The sequence below is a fragment of the Mobula hypostoma genome, chromosome 14, assembly GCF_963921235.1.
Source record: "Mobula hypostoma chromosome 14, sMobHyp1.1, whole genome shotgun sequence".
Lineage (NCBI taxonomy): Eukaryota > Metazoa > Chordata > Chondrichthyes > Myliobatiformes > Myliobatidae > Mobula > Mobula hypostoma.
The window spans coordinates 51,985,311-52,007,040 of record NC_086110.1 but is presented as its reverse complement, the minus strand read 5'-3'; the positions used below and the strand labels follow the sequence as shown (position 1 = coordinate 52,007,040).

The 21,730-nt window shown below is 42.0% G+C and overlaps 1 protein-coding gene across 2 annotated transcripts in view; it reads right to left on the bottom strand.

Annotated features, from left to right (window-relative positions):
• The window catches only part of cmip (c-Maf inducing protein), a 256,495-nt gene that overhangs the window by 14,763 nt on the left and 220,002 nt on the right, over positions 1–21,730 (bottom strand). The window contains exons 14-17 of one of the 2 annotated variants that reach the window (XM_063067127.1): positions 21,528–21,653; positions 19,740–19,856; positions 14,372–14,512; positions 13,671–13,718 (exon numbers count right to left, since the gene is read on the bottom strand). In XM_063067127.1, coding sequence (XP_062923197.1) covers positions 13,671–13,718; positions 14,372–14,512; positions 19,740–19,856; positions 21,528–21,653 — 432 coding nt within the window. The remainder of the gene's footprint in view (positions 1–13,670; positions 13,719–14,371; positions 14,513–19,739; positions 19,857–21,527; positions 21,654–21,730) is intronic. The other variant, XM_063067128.1, reaches the window with a different exon arrangement.

Sequence of the window (21,730 nt, the reverse complement as noted above, 5' to 3'; positions counted from 1 at the left end):
AGTCATGGAAATAATAAATAGTAATAGAAAATAGTAATAAGTAGTTAAATAGTAATAAGTAAATTATGCCAGTGTTTATATAAAAATTAGACCCATAGTTACTTGCATAATGTTGTGATTTAAAAGAAAATATGAGTGATATCTTGCACAGTTATATTCACTTTTATAAGGGAAAAACTGCATCCAATTTCTTAGAAACATGATTCCACTAACATTGAGATAAATGTCAATATGATCTGTTAGTTGACGATCTTTATTATCCAGAACACAGAAAAGAGATTTCCCTGCTATTCCGTAGATAATACCAGTGGATCTTTAATGTCCTTCTGACTTAGGTCTAAAATCTCATCTGACTGGTGGCATTGGAACACACGCTTAGTGCTGGCATAGATAACACACTTCGGAGCTTGATCCAATTACCTTGTGATTCAGAGGCAAAAGTACTACTGCTGTGCATTAAACAACAGCTAGTCATATTCACCATTAGGTAACTGAAACCCATGACTGTAAAGAGACAGTAGTTAAGAAATCAACTCCAGTCTGTAAGCGTCTGATTTATATTTTGTTCTTGACTGAAGAAAGATGACCATAAAATCCAACTGCTTCACCGCTGCCCATTAAAATAAAACATCTACTTTCTGTCACAACCACTCAGGATTGTGGTTGATTCATTCCTGTCCTCTTAACTAGCTGGACATGCACTCTGTAGAACTAATCAACAAAACATAATCAAAACAGAACTGGACTATCCAGCTCGATTTAGGTGACAGACTGACATTTGATGGAAGCTCAGCCAAACCTACACAGTGTTGCCTTCATAAATACAAAAGATTCTGCAGATGCTGGAAATCTTGAACAACACACACAAAATGTTGGAGGATCTCAGCAAGAAAGGCAGCATCTGTCGAGGGGAATAACCAGCCAATGTTCTAGGCCAACCATTTATCAGGGCTGCACTGACCTATACCTGAGGCTCACATAGTAGATGTGTAGTGGCAACACGTGAGATCATCCATGTTCCTTGAACATTTACTCTTGCACTCTTAGATATCCGTGTTTGCAAATTTGGTCTGGAAGACTCCCTTCAGATGGAGTACATTTCCTCTTGACCACCTCTCGCTTCAACTACTGCACGAAGGATCCATGTGGAGTCCCTGAAGAAAACTTTGGGGCTCCCATCTCCTTACTTCATCCCGTTCTCTCACAGATCCACCTTCCCACTGCTCTGATTTTAGCTTTCACCTCCTAGTTTGTACTCCTTCCCCTCAAATCACCTTCTTATTCTGGCTTGTGCCCCCTTCCTTTCCAAGGGTTTTGGCCCAAAATATTTTCTGTATACTCCCCCTCCAGAGATGCTGCCATACTTGCTGAGTTCCTCTAACACCTTACACCCAGAAGCAATATTTTGTCATTTGGCCCATCAAGTCTGCTCGGCCATTCCGTCACGGCTGATTTATTGTCCCTCTCAGCCCTTTCTCCTATCTTCTCCCTGTAACCTTTGACTAGTCAAGAATCTATCAACCTCCGCTTTAAATATACCCAGTGATTTGGCCTGCACAGCTATCCAGGGCAATGAATTGAGTAGATTCAACACCAAATTTTGTGAGTGTTGACAACGGATATTCCTGTAAGTGGAACTTGTATATTGCTACAACATAGAAAACTATGTTTAGATTCTCAGAACAATCCTATTTTTTCACTTATTTCCATTTTCTTGCAGATTAACTCCTAACCCCCACTGTCCCATGCAATTCTCTCACCACCCATCTACGGCAGAGATAATGTTCAGCATCTAATTAACTTAACCGTGAGAAAGGCGAAAATGGGAGGAAATCAGAGCACCTGACAAAAACCCACACAGTAACACAGAGAGAAAGTGCAAGTCTCACTCAGACGCCACTGCAGATCAGAGCAACAATGCCACTGGGTCACTTCCTTACAGGTCAGAAATTATGCTGAATTTATAATAAATGAAAATGCTTATGCTTTTATTCAAAAAAGCTTGATTTCAGAATCAAAATCAGGTTTATTATCATCGGCATGTGACGTGAAATTTGTTAACTTAGCAACAGCAGTTCAATGCAATACATAATCTAGCCAAGGGAAAAAATATTAATAATAATGACAACATAAAACAGAATAATAAATAAACAAGTAAATCGGAGTCTTGGACCAAGGGAGCATAGCCTCAGAATAGAACATCCCTTTAGAACAGAAATGAGGAGTAATTTCTTTAGCCAGGGGATGGTGAATCTGTGGAATTCATTGTCACAGATGACTGCGGAGGCCAAGTCATCGAGTTTTTAAGGCAGAGGTTGATAGGTTCTTGATGAGTAAGGGCATCATAGGTTACACGGAGAAGGCAGGAGAATAGGGTTGAGAGGGACAATGAATCAGCCATAATGGAACAGCAGGAGACTCAATGGGCTGAATGGCATAACTCCACTCCTATGTCTTGTGTTACAATATTCTAGTTTTTGCTTTTTAGAGCAAGAAATTGACCTGACTGTCCGGTTAGTATTCTGAGCTGTAGCGAGGTAATTATAAAGAATCAACAGCTCCCTTTGCTAGTTCATTTGCCCTCTTTGTGTTCCACAGTTGTGCTTTGCCATCGTTTATACAACTAGCAAGAGTAAATCTCAAAAGCAGACAATGGACTTTATGCAAGGGACACCAAACAGGAGTTGAGCTTGGCTTTAACTTGATTTAACTTGCAGATTGAAAGGGTTGGCAATGGACATTGCAAAGATGATACATATATGCTACAGAAAGATTTATGGCTATCATCTGCCACTAAGAATTAGCTCATTGCATGACATCCACACCAACACCCCAGAATTTCCCCCTTGACTTTACATTTTTGACATACCGACAGTCAGAATGTACTGTGGTGTGTTATTCTTGTGCAATTGGTCAATTGCACAAATACATGACTGCAATTTTTGAAAATAGAAAGTTGTTAAAATAAACAAAATAAAATATTAAATAAACACTAGGTGTGCCTGCACTATTGAAACCTTCTTGACTATACCTCTTCCCACCCCGTCTCCTATAAAAATGCTATTCCCTTTACTCAGTTCCTTCATCTCCATTACACCTGTATCCAGGATGAGGCTTTCCTTTCCAGGCTATCAGCAATGCTCTCCTTCTTCTAAGAATGGGGGTTCCCTTCCTCCACTATTAGTCATCCGCATCTCCTCCATTTCACGGACATCCATGCTCACCCCATCTTCCTGCAGTGATAGAATTCCTCTTGTCCTCACTAACCACCCCCTGAGCCTCTGTACCCACACATCATTCTCACAACTTCTGCCATCTTCAATGGGATCCTACCACCAAACACATCTTTACCTCCCCTCCCAGCCTCCACAGGGATCACTCCCTCCTTGATTCCCTTGTCCATTCATCCCTCTCCACTAATCTCCCTCCAGGCACATACCCCTGTAAACAACAGAGATTCTACACCTGCCCATTCACCTCCGCCCTCATCTCCATTCAGGGCCTCAAACAGTCCTTCCAGGTGAGGCAACACTTCACCTGCAAATCTGGTAGGGTATTCAGTGCTCTCGATGCAGCATTCCGTGCATTGTTGAGACGCAATGTAAATTGGGGGACCACTTTGTCAAGCTGCTCCACTCCATCCGCCAAAAGTGGAATTTCCCAGTGGCCAGCCACTTTAATTCTTATTCCCATTCCCTTTCCGACGTGTCAGTCCAGGGTCACTTCTTTTGTCAAGATGAGGCCACTCTCAGGGTGGAGGAGCAACAACTCATATTCCATCTAGGTAGCCTCCAACCGGATGGCATGACATCAATTTCCCCTTCCAGTATTTTTTTCTCAACCCCCTTCCCTCTTCTTCTATTTCCCACTCTGGCCTCTTACTTCTCCTCAACTGCCCATCACCCCTCTCATGTGCCCCACCTTCTTCCCTTTCTCCCATGGACCACTCTTCTCCTATCAGATTACTTTTTCTCCAGTCCTTTACCTTTCCCACCCACCTGGTTTCACCTATCACCTTCTAGCTAGTCCTCCTCCCGCTAGCTCCATCTTTTCATTCCGGCATCTCTCCCTTTCCTTTCCAATCCCGAAGAAGGGTCCGTGCCGGCACTTTGACTGTTTCAATTTAATTGATGCTGCCTGAGCCGTTGAGTTCCTTCAGCATTTTGTGTGTGTTTCTCTGGAGTTACGGCATCTGCAGAATCTCTTGTGTTTATGAAAACTCCTCTGATGAAGAATATGCAACTCAGAGTGATACTGATATCAATGGATAGGAAGGTTTCACAATTGATCTGAGAGTTAACCTAATTATAGTAGAGTACGGTCCCTTTGGCCCACGATGTTGTTCCAGCCATTTTACCTACTCACTCTAACCCATCCCTCCTACTTAGCCCTCCACTTTTCTGTCATCCATGTCACTATCTAAGAATTCCTTAAATGCCCCCAATATGTCTGCCTCTACCACCACCCCGGTAAAGTGTTTCAAGCACCCACCACTCTGTGCAAATAAAGTTACTTCTGACATCCACCCAAAACTTTCTCCCAATCACCTTAAAATTATGCTCTCTTGTGTCAGCCACGTCTGCCCTGGGAAAAGGGCACTGGCCATCTACTATCTATGCCTCTTATCATCTTGCACAACTGCCTAAAGTTGCCTCTGATCCTCCTTTGGAGTGAAAGCCCCCTTGAAGTTAGGCAACTTCCCTCAAGGACACGCAACAGGAGCAGGGAGAAGCTCTGTGTAAGGGGGAGAGGGAGTTCACCCCGTCACATCCCACACAGGTGCCCTGAAGGTACTTCCCGCCCCAGCCTGAGAAGAGCTGGCAGTTCTTATGTTCGCCCTCGCACCTCAGAACCTACAGAACTGGAGTGCAAGAAAGTCAACCTCATTCCTGAGCGGCTGCCTACTAAAAGGAGGGTATCGAGACAATCAGATGCATCTATATTTGGCTGCTGGGCTGGGCAGAGTGGACCTCATTGCTCCCCGAGCTGAACTTAAATCTCCTGTAATGAAAGCAGTCCTGTGGAATGAGCAATTCAGAAATACCACTTCTGACTGCTCCCACTTCTCCATTCCTAAAGTATAGACGTCAAGTGAGGAAAGAACTAGCATATCTGCAATCATCAACACGGTCGAATAACATGTCAATGCCCCCTTGCTTAAGCTCACGATTGAAAGGTGACACTTAGCTTAGTTACCAGAATGAGTCATCCAGCATATGTCCATTCTTCAGGAGCTGAGGGACATTCCTGGCTTTTAGTTTCTCCATATCAGCTGGTACTCAGCTGTTGCTACAACCTCTTATAACTACAGTGGTAGTTCAGCTCCATTTGCACCCTGTGCATATATCAATCTATATGTTTTATTTTTCAATGAAGGGGAAATTGCATTTAGTACATGAACTGAAACTATTTCTGGCATGTGAAGAGTAACCTTCTGTGTTCGTGAGGGATGAAAATGGTTCCATCCACATCAGGGATCTTATACCTCCACATGCCCAGTGCTAATTACTTTAAAAATCACGCCCCTGACTTCAGTCCTCAATTTGGTCTTCGTTAGCTTTACATCTGAGAGCACTGAGCTTCTGTCTGAACAGTGGCACAACCACAGTCACACTTGTGCATGCTTAGAATGGATGATCTCTAGAAAGTGTGTTGGCGGGGAGGGGAAGAGAACTGGTATCTTTTTGAACATCATTCTTCAGTGTCAGTAGGATATGCCTGATAACATAGTGGTTACTTGCTACTGTCAATTATAAATGAGCAAAATGTAAACTACAGTTTCCTTATTCCATAATAGAGTCACTTTAATCTATATAAATGGGTGCATCTTCCCTTTAGAACAGAGATGAAGAATTTCCTCAGCCAGAGGGTGGTGGATCTGTGGAATTCAGTGCCACAGGTGGCTGTGGAACCCAAGTTGGGTATATTTAAAGCAAAGGTTGACTGGTTCTTGATTAGTCAGGACGTTGAAGGTTACAGGGAGAAGGCAGGAGAATGAGGTTGAGAGGGATAATAAGTCAGCCATGATGGAATGGCACGGCAGACTCAAAGGGCAGAGTAACTAATACTGCTCCAATGTCTTATGCCTTATAGTATGAAATCAAAGGTGAAAACACCGTGGTTATCTCCTCCTCTCCAAACATCTCATTTCATAAAGCTGCAGCCGATTCCCTCGGGAACAAGTATGTTATTCACACAGACTATTTAGAGTGATAGAGAGAGGTCAGGGAGAGGTCCTCTAGCCATGTAAACTATCCACGCCCATTGACCTGCACCGGAATCGTAGCCCTCCATACCCTGCTATCCAAACTCCAAACTCCTCTTAAACGTTAAAATCGAGCTTGCGAGCACCACTTGTCCTGGGAGCTCATTCCACACTCTCATAACCCTCTGAGTGAAGAAGTTTCTCCTCATGTTCCTTTTAAACTTTCCACCTTTCACCCTTAACCCATGACCTCCGGTTGTGGTCCCACTCAAACTCAGTGGAAAAAGCTTGCTTGCACTAACCCTATCTATACCCCTCATAATTTTGTAAACGTCTAACAAATCTCCTCTCACCTTCTACATTCTAAGGCAGGGGTCCCCAACCTTTTTTGCACTGCGGACCGGTTTCATTTTGACAATATTCTTGCGGACCAGCCGACTGGTGGGGGGGGGGGGGCGGCGTTAGGGTTGCCAATGGACAAGAGTAGCAGTCAAATGCGTTGTTTGCCCCGAGAGACTACAATGACCATGAAGCCTTGTGCGGGCACCAGTGCACATGCGTATACGTGCTGATTTTTTCTACAAATCGTTTTTGGCGATTCTATTGGGGGGGGGTGTTAATCACAACCGGAATATAGGTGATAAGTGGCTAATACACTCAATTTCATTTCTAAAAGGGTTTATCTAACGAATTTAATATTAAACACACAGCCCTTATTTTCCTCACATGAATATAGCCATAAGTCAATTATCAGGGGAGGACAGGGGAGCTTGAAGTAAGTGTTGAACAAACTTCCAGTAGAAGTGGTAGAGGCAGGTTCGATATTATCATTTAAAGAAAAATTGTATAGGTATATGGACAGGAAAGGAATGGAAGGTTATGGGCTGAGTGCCGGTCTGTGGGACTAGGTGAGAGTAGCGTTCGGCACGGACTAGAAGGGCAGAGATGGTCTGTTTCTGTGCTGTAATTGTTATATGGTTATATAAGTCACTTATAAGTCAATAGCATCATAACATTTTAAGTAATGTTTGGATATTAAACACACAGCACATATTTTCCCCGTATGAACATATAAAATCATTGCAACACACCATATCGCTGAATCAGTGGGAGCCCTGGGCTTGTTTCCCTGTAACAACATGGTCCTATCGAGGGGTGATGGGATACAGCGATACTCGAAGGGGGTTCCTTACGTCCAGTCTATTATACAATTTCGTTTTCGTTGCATTTACTGCAGAGATATTTTGGAAATGGAAGCAACGTTTTCAGTGCTTTCGTGGCTATCTCAGGATATTTAGCCTTGACTTTGAGATCCAGAATGCCGGCAGAGATGTTATGTCAAACATACTTTTCAGCCCACCGTCATTTGCAAGCTTGAGGAGTTGATCTTCTTCCCATGCGGACATGGATGACGCACAGGTAATGACCTCGCATGCGTAATGGCTCAACAGTGGGCGTGACAAGGAATGAGGAAAGGTGCAGCTGACTCCTATCGCCAAATCATATCGTTTCCTCGTGGCCCAGTAGCGCATGCTTTGCGGCCCAGTGGTTGGGGACTGCTGTTCTAAGGAATAACCTATTCAACCTATTTTGCTAACTTTATTAGAAAAGCAGATATATTTAAAACAAAGCTCACGTTTAACACTGCTCTCAGTATTTAAGCCTCATTTTAAAAAGGATGAACAAATTTTGAGGAAAAACAAGAAAAATAAAGCTAATTACTAGTTAAGCCCATTAAATCCAGGTTAGTGTTGGCACCAATGAGTGCAATGAATTGAACTCCCAAAGACGATTATTTTTCTACTCCTTCACACATTTGCTGCAGATTGTCTTACTTATCATCAATATGTACTATTTTGAACAGGTTTTAATTCATTTTAACAAAATTAGTTCCTGTTTCTTTTGGGAAACATCCTCTCATTAATTTAATAAATCTCTTCTCTATGCTCGCCAAGGCTTTGACATCCTCTTTAAAGTTACATGCCCTCATGCACATACGTGGACCTATAAATTAACAATATCCCGAAAGCTGTTCCAAGGAACTTTAAAAAGACGATCATAAAACATGCTATCACTGCATTAATGGGATTTTCGTCTGCACAAATGATTGTTTTTTGGACATTGTACAGACAAGTTTCTAGGCCATAATCTTTATAGAGTGATGTAATTTAATCCATTTGGTACTATATGTTCCTGTTTATAAAAACTAGAAAACACATTATGTCCACCATTGCACTTTTATCAATTTGTCCTTGCACTTTCAGAGATTCATACTGCATCTTCGAATTTTTTTTGCGTCATAATTTCACCTGATTAACTTAAAATGCCTTTTTTTCCCCTAACGAGAAAACAAATCTGAACTGGATAGCTAGGAAGTGTGAGGGAAATCGTACATCAGGAAAATCAGAAAGTAAGCCAATCTGCTATAAACAATCTCTTATTTGCTGACATTTTTTGCTCATTTGCTGCAATGTCAAAATTTGAAGGACTGAAAACATAAAACAAACCACGTAGAATAACATGATTTTCTTATCCTTCATATCTTTAAATATCTTTCAAATCTTGAAGTACCTCATTTTGTATTTTATAGAAATGTTCAATGCCTGAGACAACAATATTCTCTTGAAAGCAAGGTTTGTCAACGAAGGCTCCATGGCACAAGAAGGCTGGGGACCCCTGTACCCATGTTACCACTTCCTTGGATATCACAGACCGAGTCAAATCAATGCAGAAAATCGAGTGTTGGAAATCTATTGTGTCAACCCGATTCTTTGTTCAATGACTTGAGGCGCATTCCAGGCTTTACCACGCATTTTAGTTTTGTTTTTCCAAAAGTCTTGGACTTGCATGCAGGTCTTCAATATTTATGAATTATGTTTCAACAACAAAACAATTCTTTTCAAGTGATTGTCATAACTTCAAAGAGAATGGCAAAGAGAGAAGCAGTAACAGACACAAGATTGCAGAACCCATCTTAGTGGAGAAGAAAGAACAGCAAACCCCAGTGATTCATCTTGCAGTTACACTAGAAGGCATAGCACTGAGTCAAAACCAAGGTGATCCTCAATTCACCTGTCACATGCTCAACTAGTCAGGTCTGAAGACAGTGAAAAGGATTCCCTTGTTCATTTGGCCCGCCCATCCCTCCCCACTGATCTCCCTCCCGGCACTTATCCTTGTAAGCGGAACAAGTGCTACACGTGCCCTTACACTTCCTCCCTTACCACCATTCAGGGCCCCAGACAGTCCTTCCAGGTGAGGCAACACTTCACCTGTGAGTCGGCTGGGGTGATGTACTGCGTCCGGTGCTCTCGATGCGGCCTTCTATATATTGGCAAGACCCAATGCAGGCTGGGAGACCGTTTCGCTGAACACCTATGCTCTATCCGCCAGGGAAAGTAAGATCTCTCAGTGGCCACACATTTTAATTCCACGTCCCATTCCCATTCTGATATGTCTATCCACGGCCTCCTCTACTGTAAAGATGAAGCCACACTCAGGTTGGAGGAACACCTTATATTCCGTCTGCGTAGCCTCCAACCTGATGGCATGAATATTGACTTCTCTAACTTCCGTTGATGCCCCTCCTCCCCTTCACACCCCATCCCTTATTGATTCATTTAATGTATTTTTTACTTCCCCCCCTTTTTTTTCCTCTCACTCTCTCTCTTTTTTCTCCCTCTGTCCCTCTCACTATAACTCCTTGCCTGCTCTCCACCCTCTGGGCTCCCCTCCCTCCTTCTCTCTCTCCCCAGGCTTCCCATCCCATGATCCTCTCCCTTCTCCAGCCTTGTATCCCTTTTGCCAATCTACTTTCCAGCTCTTAGATCCACCCCTCTCCTCCTGCCTTCTCCTATCATTTCGGATCTCCCCCTCCCCCTCCCACTTTCAAATCTCTTACTATCTCTTCTTTCAGTTAGTCCTGACGAAGGGTCTCGGCCTGAAACGTCAACTGCACCTCTTCCTATAGATGCTGCCTGGCCTGCTGCGTTCACCAGCATTTTTTGTGTGTGTTGCAGCTATTCATTTCCTTATCCACAGGCTGGTGATGTTACGCTTTGACAATGGCCAGGCTTTCTCTCTACATGATCTCAAGTCATTTCCTGTACCACAAACTATTTGCATATCACTTTACTGCAACTTCTCAAGTGACAGCAATTTCCTTTGATCTTGACTGCTTGAGCAAATTCAACTTTGCTGCAGCAGGTAACATCTTGTGAGCCAACCCAACTGGTAAATGCTATTTTCCCCTCCCCTACCCACATATCTTCCTCCTCACCCCGACTTCACTATCATCTTCCAGTTTGTACTCCTTCCCCTCCACCCACCACCTTCTTATTCTGGTTACATTTCCCTTCCTTTCCAGTCCTGATGAAAGGTCTCGGCCCAAAGCCTTGTCTCATTCCTCTCCAAAGACATTGCCTGACTTGCTGAATTCCTCCAGCATTTCTGTGCATTACTCTGGAAAATGCAGTTTCATTTTAATAACTAAAACTGTGCATTCATCCCTCTCTACAAAGTTGTTAACTTGTGTATTCTCTTGCAAATATCCTCTCAGGCACTGGAAACATTAAGAGACAAAAAAATAACAGGGAAACAAATTGTCCTAGCACTAAACACTTATGGAAATATAAACTGTTCCATTACACCTTTCTTTCGCCAGAAAGTGGGGAATCTGTGGAATTCATTGCCACAGGTGGCTGAGGAGGCCAAGTCATTGGATATATTTAAAGGCAGAGGCTGATAGATTCTTGACTGGTCAGGGCATGAATGGATACGTAGAGAAGACAGGAGATTGGGGCTGAGAGGGAAATGGATTAGCCATGATGAAATGGCAAAGCAGATTTGATGGGCCAAATGGCCTAATTCTGCTCCTACATCTTACAGTCTTCTCTTTATACATTTGATTCCATCAAAATCAACATACTTCTCATTTCAGTACTGCTGATTTTAATTATTTTCCAGCAAAAAGCCTTAAGTATTGAACAAAACCACTTGAAATCATTATTTTGTCAAGTGTGAGAAAGAAGCAGAGAGAAGTTGCCCTTCCCGTGGATTTAGATCTTTAATTCCTTGCAGCAGAGAGCACACCAGCCGCAGCTCACTACCTCTAGGAGCTTTATGCATGAGTGGGAAGGATAGCCCAGGACCTGAAGCTGGTCCAGAAGCCCACTGAATTTGTAAATTGACTCAGGCACAAGGTGAAAGCACAGGAGCTGCCAATTAAACCTGTCTATTCTGTTCACTTACAAGCTACAACCATTAATCCCTTCTAATATATTCTTTTAAATAATTGACTGCCCTTTCCTCCCCAGAGGTGAAATTTGGTCAATTGTTTTCACAATCCACCTTCCTTCTGCGTAGCTTTTACCCAAATTTCTTTAACGTATCAGCTCGAGTTCGATGATAACACTCTCACCTATGTCAGGATGGATTGTGCACTTGTTTTAGGGAGTTGAGCACATAATCTGACCTGGCATCTATATACAATAGCAAGAACACTGCACTCTCACAGATGCTGCCTTCCCACAGAAATATTAGCCTAAGTGTCTGGGTGACTAAAGCATAGAGTGATAAATCAGTACTGTACGATATGACTGAAAATCAATTTAACTTGGTGTTTGCAAGGATTTCCAAATGAAGTCACACTTTTGCTCATGGAATTCAAATGGCACGTCCTTTTATGAATCATCTTTGAAACTTCAACACAATTTCCGCTTCAGTGATGTAAGTGATACAGCATTCCTTTTACAGCGTTGCAGTCTACGCTGTCCAGGGGCAGACGTTATTGATACTCCCAGGCTAACATCGTCTTTCAATCACGATGCTACCTGGCGGGCTTTCAAAGTAGGTAAAATGGTAAAATATTTAGTCATTCTTGGACCCATCCCACGCTATATCAGGACAGCACCCACTGATTTCCAGTTCATGACATCCTAATTAGTGATCCTCAGCTGTTGTGCTCTGCATAATATTGCTACCGTTCCCGTTTCCATGTCTGGAGTTGAAACCTGCTTCTCATCCTCCTGCCAAAACATGTCAGGTGTTCCTGATCCCACTCTTCTCCAGCGTGCCACGTCACAGGTTCAAGTTTGTCATTCAACCATACATGACTACCCACAAATACAGCCAAACCAGATGGCATTACAGTACCAACAGTCATACACAGCACAAGATAAATATAGCACATATAAGATAGCAGTAAAATGCAGTCACATACTAAAAGAAATGTAGTCCAAATCCCGGAGTTCATGAATGTTGCAGCACCCTGCAGTCGAACACAATATAGCTTGACTTCTGCCGAGCAAACACTGGGGGTCAGCAATGGCTCCACCGTGGGTGCTACTCACCGCCTCCGGCACTCCGGTGGAGTGCCCGACTCCAACACTTTCCCTTGGACAGCCGGGAAAGGGAAACACCGCGGCTTGAGGCCTAGTCCTCGACACAAACGCGGTCACGCGGTTCCCCTGCCGTTCGCCATAAATCGATTAACTGGACTTGCAGCATTCCACACCATCATTATCCAACAGGGTCTTGTGATCACAAGAAAGGCAACTAAGGCGATCAGTTGCTGCTGGTCTGCACATTTCCTTCGCACACTGACACAGCTCTGTCACAGGCGGCATCACAGTCCGCACCAAGTCCAGCTCCTTCAGTTTCTCCACCAATGAGCAACTTGCTGATGGGGTAGTACTTAATGGGCTTATTGTCCAGCACAGTCTTGCATTCATAAAATAATACGTTAAGAAAGGACAATAACACGTGTGGTTGACCCTGTAGAAGCTGCAGTATTCCAGCGTGCCACCATCTTACCAGAAGCTATTGAATTGATCCCTCTCGCTCCAACAGACGACGACTGTGGGAACATTTTCTCCCCGTGGAAGATCACTGCTATTTTGCTCCCTTATCCACCCCCTCTATCAACAGAAAGCAACTAACGAGATTCTTCCTCTCCCAGCAGTATCTTCTGCCAATGACCCGTCCTTCCACAACAGGGGACAACTCTGCCTGACCCCTCTCCTGCCATCATCCGAAAAGTGACTGCAGAGATCAACCCTGGGATACCCTGAGATATTAAAACGTGTACTTAAATTAATATTGTTTATTTATTTCCTCTTCAAGGTTTTAGCGACAACCAGATTGTTTTGAAGTACAGTAAATCTCCCACCCTGGAACATAAAGGGAAAGGTCAGACTCTAATTGGGGGTGGGGGAGGGGGTCACTTTAACCTGAATGGAAAGCTGAGAAACTTCTGTTGGTAAATCTAATCTCACCTCTTCAAATCTAACGAGTTCAGGTAAGAGGTCTTCAAAATGTTTAATTCTGAATAAAACTAAAGCTTAAGGTTGCAAACTGCATCAATTCTAATCTAGAAGCTACCAAAACAAAATGGACAGCTTAATCATATAACTTAAGTGCCTACATAAATGATCAACAGAAAAAATCAGTTTAAGTCCCAACTTACTGTGGATTTTGATGGCAGTGTTAGTCGTGTGGGTCCACCCTTCCTTTGCTACAACAAAGAAAATTGCACATGATTAATGCTCATTAATCTCTCAGCTACATCGGTAACTCATTGAACACTGACGATACTTTCCATGGTCCACTATCCCACCTCTACCCCTCACTAACTGCAGAATAGAACATATGCCACCTGATACCAGAATCCGAAATCCTATACTTAAAAGTCAAAGTTTAATTTGAAGGTTGTTAAAATAATTAAAAACATCACTCTTGTTGAGATGAATTAACCTCAGTGTCATTTTAAGAAGTTAACACCTGTATCAGTTGTACTGGTGTCGAATACAGAATCAGGCTGTACTGGTTGGTTCCTAAACCTCTTATGTTAAAACAAATATGTCAGTATATCATTTCCACTTGTGTACCAGCTGGCCTTCTGGACTTTGCGCTGGTAACTAAATATACAATTACAGACAGTGGAGCTCCTCAGAAAGGCTGTCAAAGAGAACCGCATACTTCCTCAAATAGAGGTTGGGGAAATCAAGGGCCTTTTATTTTACACTGCCTTGCTAGAAGATTGCTGGACAGCGCTTGAAAAGGCAGAGGAATAATTTACCAGCTAATATCGCAGGCAGCATATAAAGGATACCTGAAGTGAGAGAACACCATGTAGAATAAAAGGGAAAGAAATCTATCAAAACCTACCAGTTCTTTTAACTCCCTTTGTCTATCACAAAGTTGTTCATACATTTTCTTTCCAACATCTGTGCTTTCCAATGTGGAGATAATTTGAAGCTGTGTGTCGTTGTTGTCTATGATGTTGTACTCAAGCATCAAACACAAGATCTAGAGTTTAACGAAATCAAAGTATTTTTTTAAGTCCAAAGGCTTTAGCAAAGGATTACATCTTATTGATTATAGGACTTTTGTGATACACTGATCCTCCAAATATAAAGCGAGTTCTTGTGAGTGTCAATTTTAACTCAGTGGTGGAACACTGGTCTGCATCAGTAGGTTATGAACTCAAGCCCACATGAGGCAGTGTGGCATATATTGTACTGCTTCAGCAGAGATGCCCACTTACTGGTGAGACAGTAACCTGAAAAGTGGAAGTGATTAATTGAGGGAGTGAGGCTGTGACATCGAACAAACCATAGTTCTTTTGCACACAACAAGGAGTACTTCTGTTCCTCTCATTCCACAGAGTATAAACATTTTCAAAGTGCTGTGGTTTTAATTCAGCAGTGCCTTTGTGGACCACTGGGAAGGTGCCTATGATACTGTTATTAATTGGCAGAGACTACATTTGCACATAACAGACCAAACTACATAATCAATCTCCTCGGTGCCTGTTATCAGCTGCTTCCATGCCAACGAAAATGGCAGTTGCTGAACTTTGAATTCAGCTCAAGAACAATCATCAATATCTAATGTTATGAGATTTAACCCTAGCTTTACAAATAATATGGTTGAAGTGGTGTCAACTTTCACCCCTATTCTCAACATTAAGCTGGTTAGCTAACATGAGCACTTGCCTCATTAGGTCACCAACAGGTCTTACATGAATTGACTCCCTATGGTATTTTTCAGGGGAGGTCTAATGATGGAGGTTAACCATGTGAGAGAAAAAGGTATTATTCTAAGACTGGACCGCCTTCATCCTGAACCACAAAGACTAATTGTTATTAGGTGAACTGAGTCAAGAGTGTTGATTAATGTCAGTGAAGTTTAGTTTGACACACACATCAAAGTATTTAGAAAGCACCTTTAATGTAGGAATTCATCCCAAGACACATCACTGAAGAGGTTTTAGGACCAACGTTCAGAAGGTTGGTTGAAGAAGTAGGCTTTAGGAGAATCTTAAAGGAAAGAAGCAGAGAGGGTTAAGGTGCCTAATTCACACCAGTGACCAAGCTGTTGAAGGCATGGCCACTGACAGTGAAATGTTTAAAATAGGGAACATTCAGGAGGTCAAAGAAGCAAGGGGATAAATATTCTAGTGCGTTGAAGGACTAGAGATTATGGGATCAAGGAGAGTTGAGACCATGAAATGATTTCAAAACAGTGATACTGAATTAAAATTGAGCCACTGACAGGAGCTAGTGGTGATGGTTGAAGTGTTTTGAGTGAGCTTAAGCCTGCAATTGGTGAAAGGTGAGGCAGTCGGGAGGGTCTAGAAGTGGTCAAGTCAAGAGAAAAAATGGTAAGGGTGGTGATTTCAGCAGCAGAGGCTGGGACAAGAATAGAGACAACTAATGTAGTGAAGGGAAATAAGGGGGTGGTGATTGTGTAACATATTGAAATGAAAATCATCATGGCCAGACATAACACTGAGATGGTGAACTGCACAATTCTACTTCAAACAATTACCAAGGAAAAGGAAAGAATCAGGAGCTAAGAAACAACTCTAAAACTGGTCCAAGAAAATGGCTTTGAGTTTTCCTGATGTATATGTGGAATAAATGTCTGACAGCACATTGGACACAGAGAGAAATCTGTGAAATTCTCCTTTTTAAGTATAATTTGTTAAAGTCACTTTGTTTAAGGCACATACTCTGACTCCCAAGTTCACTAGATCACTTTGCTATATCTTCCAAATATGGCCAAATAATTTTTCTTTAGAGTAAAATTCTGGGATAAAACTGAAAAAATGTACTTCAGTCAATATGGTGCAATAGCTGGGAGTAGACCGCAATAATGAAGTAGAAATGAGAAGTGAGTCTTGTTGAACTGAAAATGCTCACAGATGTGCCATTTTATTCTAAAGTGGACATGTGCATGTGAAGAGAAAATAATGTGTCAGCCATAGTTCAGCTGGTAGAACCTTTACCTCATAAGGTGTTAGGCTCAAATCCCACTGCAAAGACTAAGGGAGTCCGTCTTTCAAATGAAACATAAACCCAGGTCCTATCCTCAGACATGGGCATAAACATATTCAAGGCATGGCTTAGAGGAAGGGCACGGGAAGCAGTCACTGGTTTCCTAGTTAATATTAATCATTCAAACAATATTATTAAAAAATTATCTGATTATTGTAACATAGCTCTGTGTAGGTATTGCAGTGTGTAGATTGATTTCCCAGTATCTTACATTTCAACAGTGATACCATTTTCTGTTAATTGCTTTGGAAAAACATGAGTTCATTAAAGATATTTTATGAATACAAAATTCCTTAACTTAGAATGCTGCAGTTTAAAAAAATTTTTTTTTGTAATTTATTTTTTCATTGAAGTTCATCATCAAACAAACACTTCCATAAGATATATTTCAGATACTGTACATATATATCATATTTGTCACAAATAAAAACATGGGCCAGTTATAACCTAATAAACTATTACGATAATATTTAATACACCAAACTTTTAAGTCACTCAGAGACAGTAGTTCATAACAGAAATTTAATGCACAGACAGCCTTTCGAAATTAAGATTTGTCAGCGTGTAATTGTAACGTGAATACTAAATTTTAGTTGAATCCTCAATTTTCCTCAAGTTTGAATTTCCAATTACGTTTCCTTGAAATGCCAGTTCATATGACTAAACAACAGGAATTCTGCAGATGCTGGAAATTCAAGTAACACACATCAAAGTTGTTGGTGAATGCAGCACGCCAGGCAGCATCTGTAGGAAGAGGTGCAGTTGACGAGTTCAGGCCGTGACCCTTCGTCAGGACTAACTGAAGGAAGAGTGAGTAAGGGATTTGAAAGTTGGAGGGAGAGGGGGAGATCCAAAATGATAGGAGAAGACAGGAGGGGGAGGGATGGAGCCAAGAGCTGGACAGGTGATAGGCAAAAGGGAATATGAGAGGATCATGGGACAGGAGGTCCGGGAAGTCTATCCACGGCTTCCTCTACTGTAAAGATGAAGCCACACTCAGGTTGGAGAAACAACACCTTATATTCCGTCTGGGTAGCCTCCAACCTGATGGCATGAACATCGACTTCTCTAACTTCCGCTAAGGCCCCACCTCCCCCTCGTACCCCATCTGTTACTTATTATTATGTACACATTCTTTCTCTCATGTCTTCTCCTATCATTTTGGATCTCCCCCTCTCCCTCCAACTTTCAAATCCCTTACTCACTCTTCCTTCAGTTAGTCCTGACGAAGGGTCTCGGCCTGAAACGTCGACTGCGCCTCTTCCTATAGATGCTGCCTGGCCTGCTGCGTTCACCAGCAACTTTGATGTGTGTTGCTTTCTCTCACTCTCCTTTTTCTCCCTCTGTCCCTCTGAATATACCTCTTGCCCATCCTCTGGGTCCCCCCCCCCATCTTTCTTCCCGGACCTCCTGTCCCATGATCCTCTCGTATCCCCTTTTGCCTATCACCTGTCCAGCTCTCGGCTCTATCCCTCCCCCTCCTGTCTTCTCCTATCATTTTGCATCTCCCCCTCCCCCTCCAGCTTTCAAATCCCTTACTCACTCTTCCTTCAGTTAGTCCTGATGAAGGGTCTCGGCCTGAAACGTCGACTGCACCTCTTCCTACAGATGCTGCCTGGCCTGCTGCGTTCACCAGCAACTTTGATGTGTGTCATATGACTAAAGTTAATTTCTTACATTATACATTCTTTTATTATACTAATCTTACATGAGTAAGCAAATGGTCTTTTTAAACAGGCTTTTACAATGTTCAGCACTGCACACCAAACAACCTCAGCAATAAACTTATTGCCATGATTCACTATCTGGAGCCAGCTGTGTTTCACTCAAACAGTTTATGAATGCCATCAAAATCACAACTGAATTATAGCATTTTGATTGCCTGCCAGCAGCAGCGATGACATATTTAATGATTGTCAATGGGGTACATGATCGTCCTGGCCTGGTTTTTGAAAGTTAGTTTTTGAACCATCAGCAGAAATATATTATCTATTAGTCACTGATTATTTGTTGCTTTGAATATGGTTTCAGTAATATGCTCACCATCTGACTTCTTAAAAACACTTCAAGCTGATGTAAATTTAATTGCTAAGCAGATCTCTGAGAACCTCCAAGAGGACCACACTCTTGTCATAAGGTTTAAAGGTTTGCGTGCCTCAATGACCCAGAGATTAATGCTGGTTTGAGTCAGAGCCTTGCGCCTTGGCGCTTGGTAGGGTCACCCATGCCAAACAGGTTAAAGGGTAGAGACCAGACTAAGAGTGGTCCACCGGTCCTCCAGGTTCAGGGCAAACAACCCTGAACAGGCAGAAAAAATTGTTACAGAAACAGCAATAAAGAATCCTTCTATGTCTGTGTGTGATTGAGGATTCTGAACCATAAGGGTATAATAGATGGCCAAGAACAGACAGAGAGAGGGGAACTTCATTGCTGCCCTAAATAGCAGCAGCATAACAGGCAGTAAATAAGGTCTTTAAGACAATAACTCTTTCCCAGAAGGAGATAAATCTTTGCAGTCCCACTTTTGAAATCACTAAGTTTTACCCAAAATATTTTATACAAATAATGCAAAATGGCATGTCTCTTTATCACATCCCTTAAAATAGTTCAGGCAGGAGAATATTATTATAGTAATTACAGATTATGAACCATCTGGACATTTCAATTCTGTTTGACCCATCTTGCCTGCTTCTCAAGACATTAACAAAACTTGGTATTTCCCCTCTTATAAGGAGGCATTAGAGCTTAACCCAGAGATTCACTCCAAATCATGTATATCTGGACCTGACTGCTCCCTTTCAGACAGCTGACTCAAAAGTAGAAGACACTGATCTAATGAGTGTAAACTGCATCTCTTTCTGCAATGTTCACAAATAAATCTAGCCCATGAAAGTTACAAATGAATCTATGAATATATTGTCAGAATAAAATCTTAAAGGAAAATTAAAGCATTAAAATAAATGAAACAAGTCCAGCCTCTAGGCGGATGTGCCCCTCCAAATCGACATCCAAAACAAGTTATATTTGCTGTACTGCCACACTTTTTTTTAAGGGAGATGAAAGAAATATTTTTCTTCCTGGGGCAAACAATATGTAAAAATATGCAAAATATACAAATGCAGGATGCATTCAGGAAGCATGGAAAACATACTGTTCATGACCACATACTCCACATCCTGGTACACAAGACTTACCTCTACCATTGTTTGATTTCCCCTCAAAGCCAGAAGCATGCAGGGCCCCAGTTTATTCTCAGCCAATGATAACAGGAATTTCTTTGTCTTGTAACAGGAACCCATTAAAATGTGTACCTGGGGAAACAATATACCACTGCACTTGTAAGACAAACAGTGCTTTACCATCCTCACAGTACTCAGTGCACACGAGTACGTGCAGACACATTCTTACTCTCCCAAGGCACAGGGGCAATCAGGCAGACTGTTGCCTCATTTAGAACAGGTTTTTAATAACAGAAGGGTTCCCGTAAAGAAATACAGGTGGCAGCAAGACTCTCCCCACCATTCCCCAGCCCTCCCCAAAGCCACCACCCAAGAGGACTTGGAGAAGTAAAACATTACTTTAAATTGCGACATTTTCTCCAACAATGGCAGCCACCCAAGAACTGTGAAATAGTGCCAGGCATCATAGAACCTAAACAAAGCAGCAAATTCCTTACTGAAACTATGCACTTTAATTTTTGCGTTCCGGTTGAATAAATAAATTCAGTTACAATAAACAAACTTCTCTGGCACCATCTGCAGGTTTACGAGTTTGGCTGAAGAGGGAGTCAGTAGAACTTGTCCTCAGCCACAAAGGATGATGCTGAGCTCTACAGATTTAAAAAGGGAGATCATGTGATGTAGGGGATGCTCCCGTCTCCTTCACCTGACTAGAATCAGGAATATTCCTAGAGGTTTAGCAAAGAGTCCTTTGCAGGCTTATTTTATCCTACCAGAAATTGTTCCTGAACTCCATTAGGTTCAACTAAAGTTCTCTGGTGAAAGATGTAATGTGGAAAGAAGACTGGGTTTTGCATGTTACAGCTTACACAATGGCCCTATTTATTCACCCACCAGCAGTCCCTCAAATTCCTGATAATAGAATGGCTACAGATTTGAATTTGTGGTGGATTTTTGTTGTGGATGCTGTAGATTATCTTAATATTAAAGGTACAATCCTGAGCACAGAGCTAGTGATTTAATTGGAACTCCTATTCCAACCAGATGTGCAGTGAGGTCAGGGTAATAATAAACGCACTCCACTTCTTTCAATTGCCTTCATTCTGGAGACGAGGTTTTTAAAAGATAAAAACTAGCTTTATTTGTCACATGCACACCGAGACACGGAACTATAGTGAGCTGCATTGTTTGTGTCAATGATCAACACTGTCCAAGTATGTGCTGGGGAGAGGCAGCCCACAAGTGATGGGCCAAATGGCCTCCTTCAGTGTTGGTAGATTCTGAATCAACAGAGCCTTTGCAAGTCAGCAGCTCCACAGACAAAATTCACCAAAGAATTATCCAGTGAACTGATCCCTGAACTCCCTACGTTTCGTCTACAAAGATCAGAGAAAGTCAATACCTTCATTTTGTTCTTCACAGCAAATGTAGTGGTCAGACTGAATGCAGCTCTAACAGATTCCCAGGCAGTATTTTGTATTTAACTTCTGACATGGGCATTTCAGCACTTTTTATAAATAAGTATTTCATCCTAATTTGCATACAAGCAATTTAGTGAGGGCCCTGCTTTTCACTAAAGTGAATAAAAGATGGTTTTACTGGTCTATGAGGTGAAACACATTTCTGAGGGTAGAACTGATTCACTTAAATGGGATTATTAAGAGCAAAAGAATTATGTAAAATTTTCCCTTAATTGTAAATGAGTTACTTTGTTGCATATAATAGCATGTAAATAAGTACAATTTTCGCAAAAAAATGTAATCTTATTGTTGCTTATAGCATAAACAGAAGGTGTTAACTCACATTATTGCAAACACGTACCATACTGGCAAAAAGCTCCCCATCGTCATCACAAGCTACACCTCCTGGACTATAGAGCTGGAACCAACCATCCTTGCCAGCCCGAACACTCAGCAAACAGGAATGGACCTGCCATGATACAATTAATCTTCTTCAGTTTCTGGTGTGCCTATGATCCACATTCACCTGTCACAGGGTTACTTTTA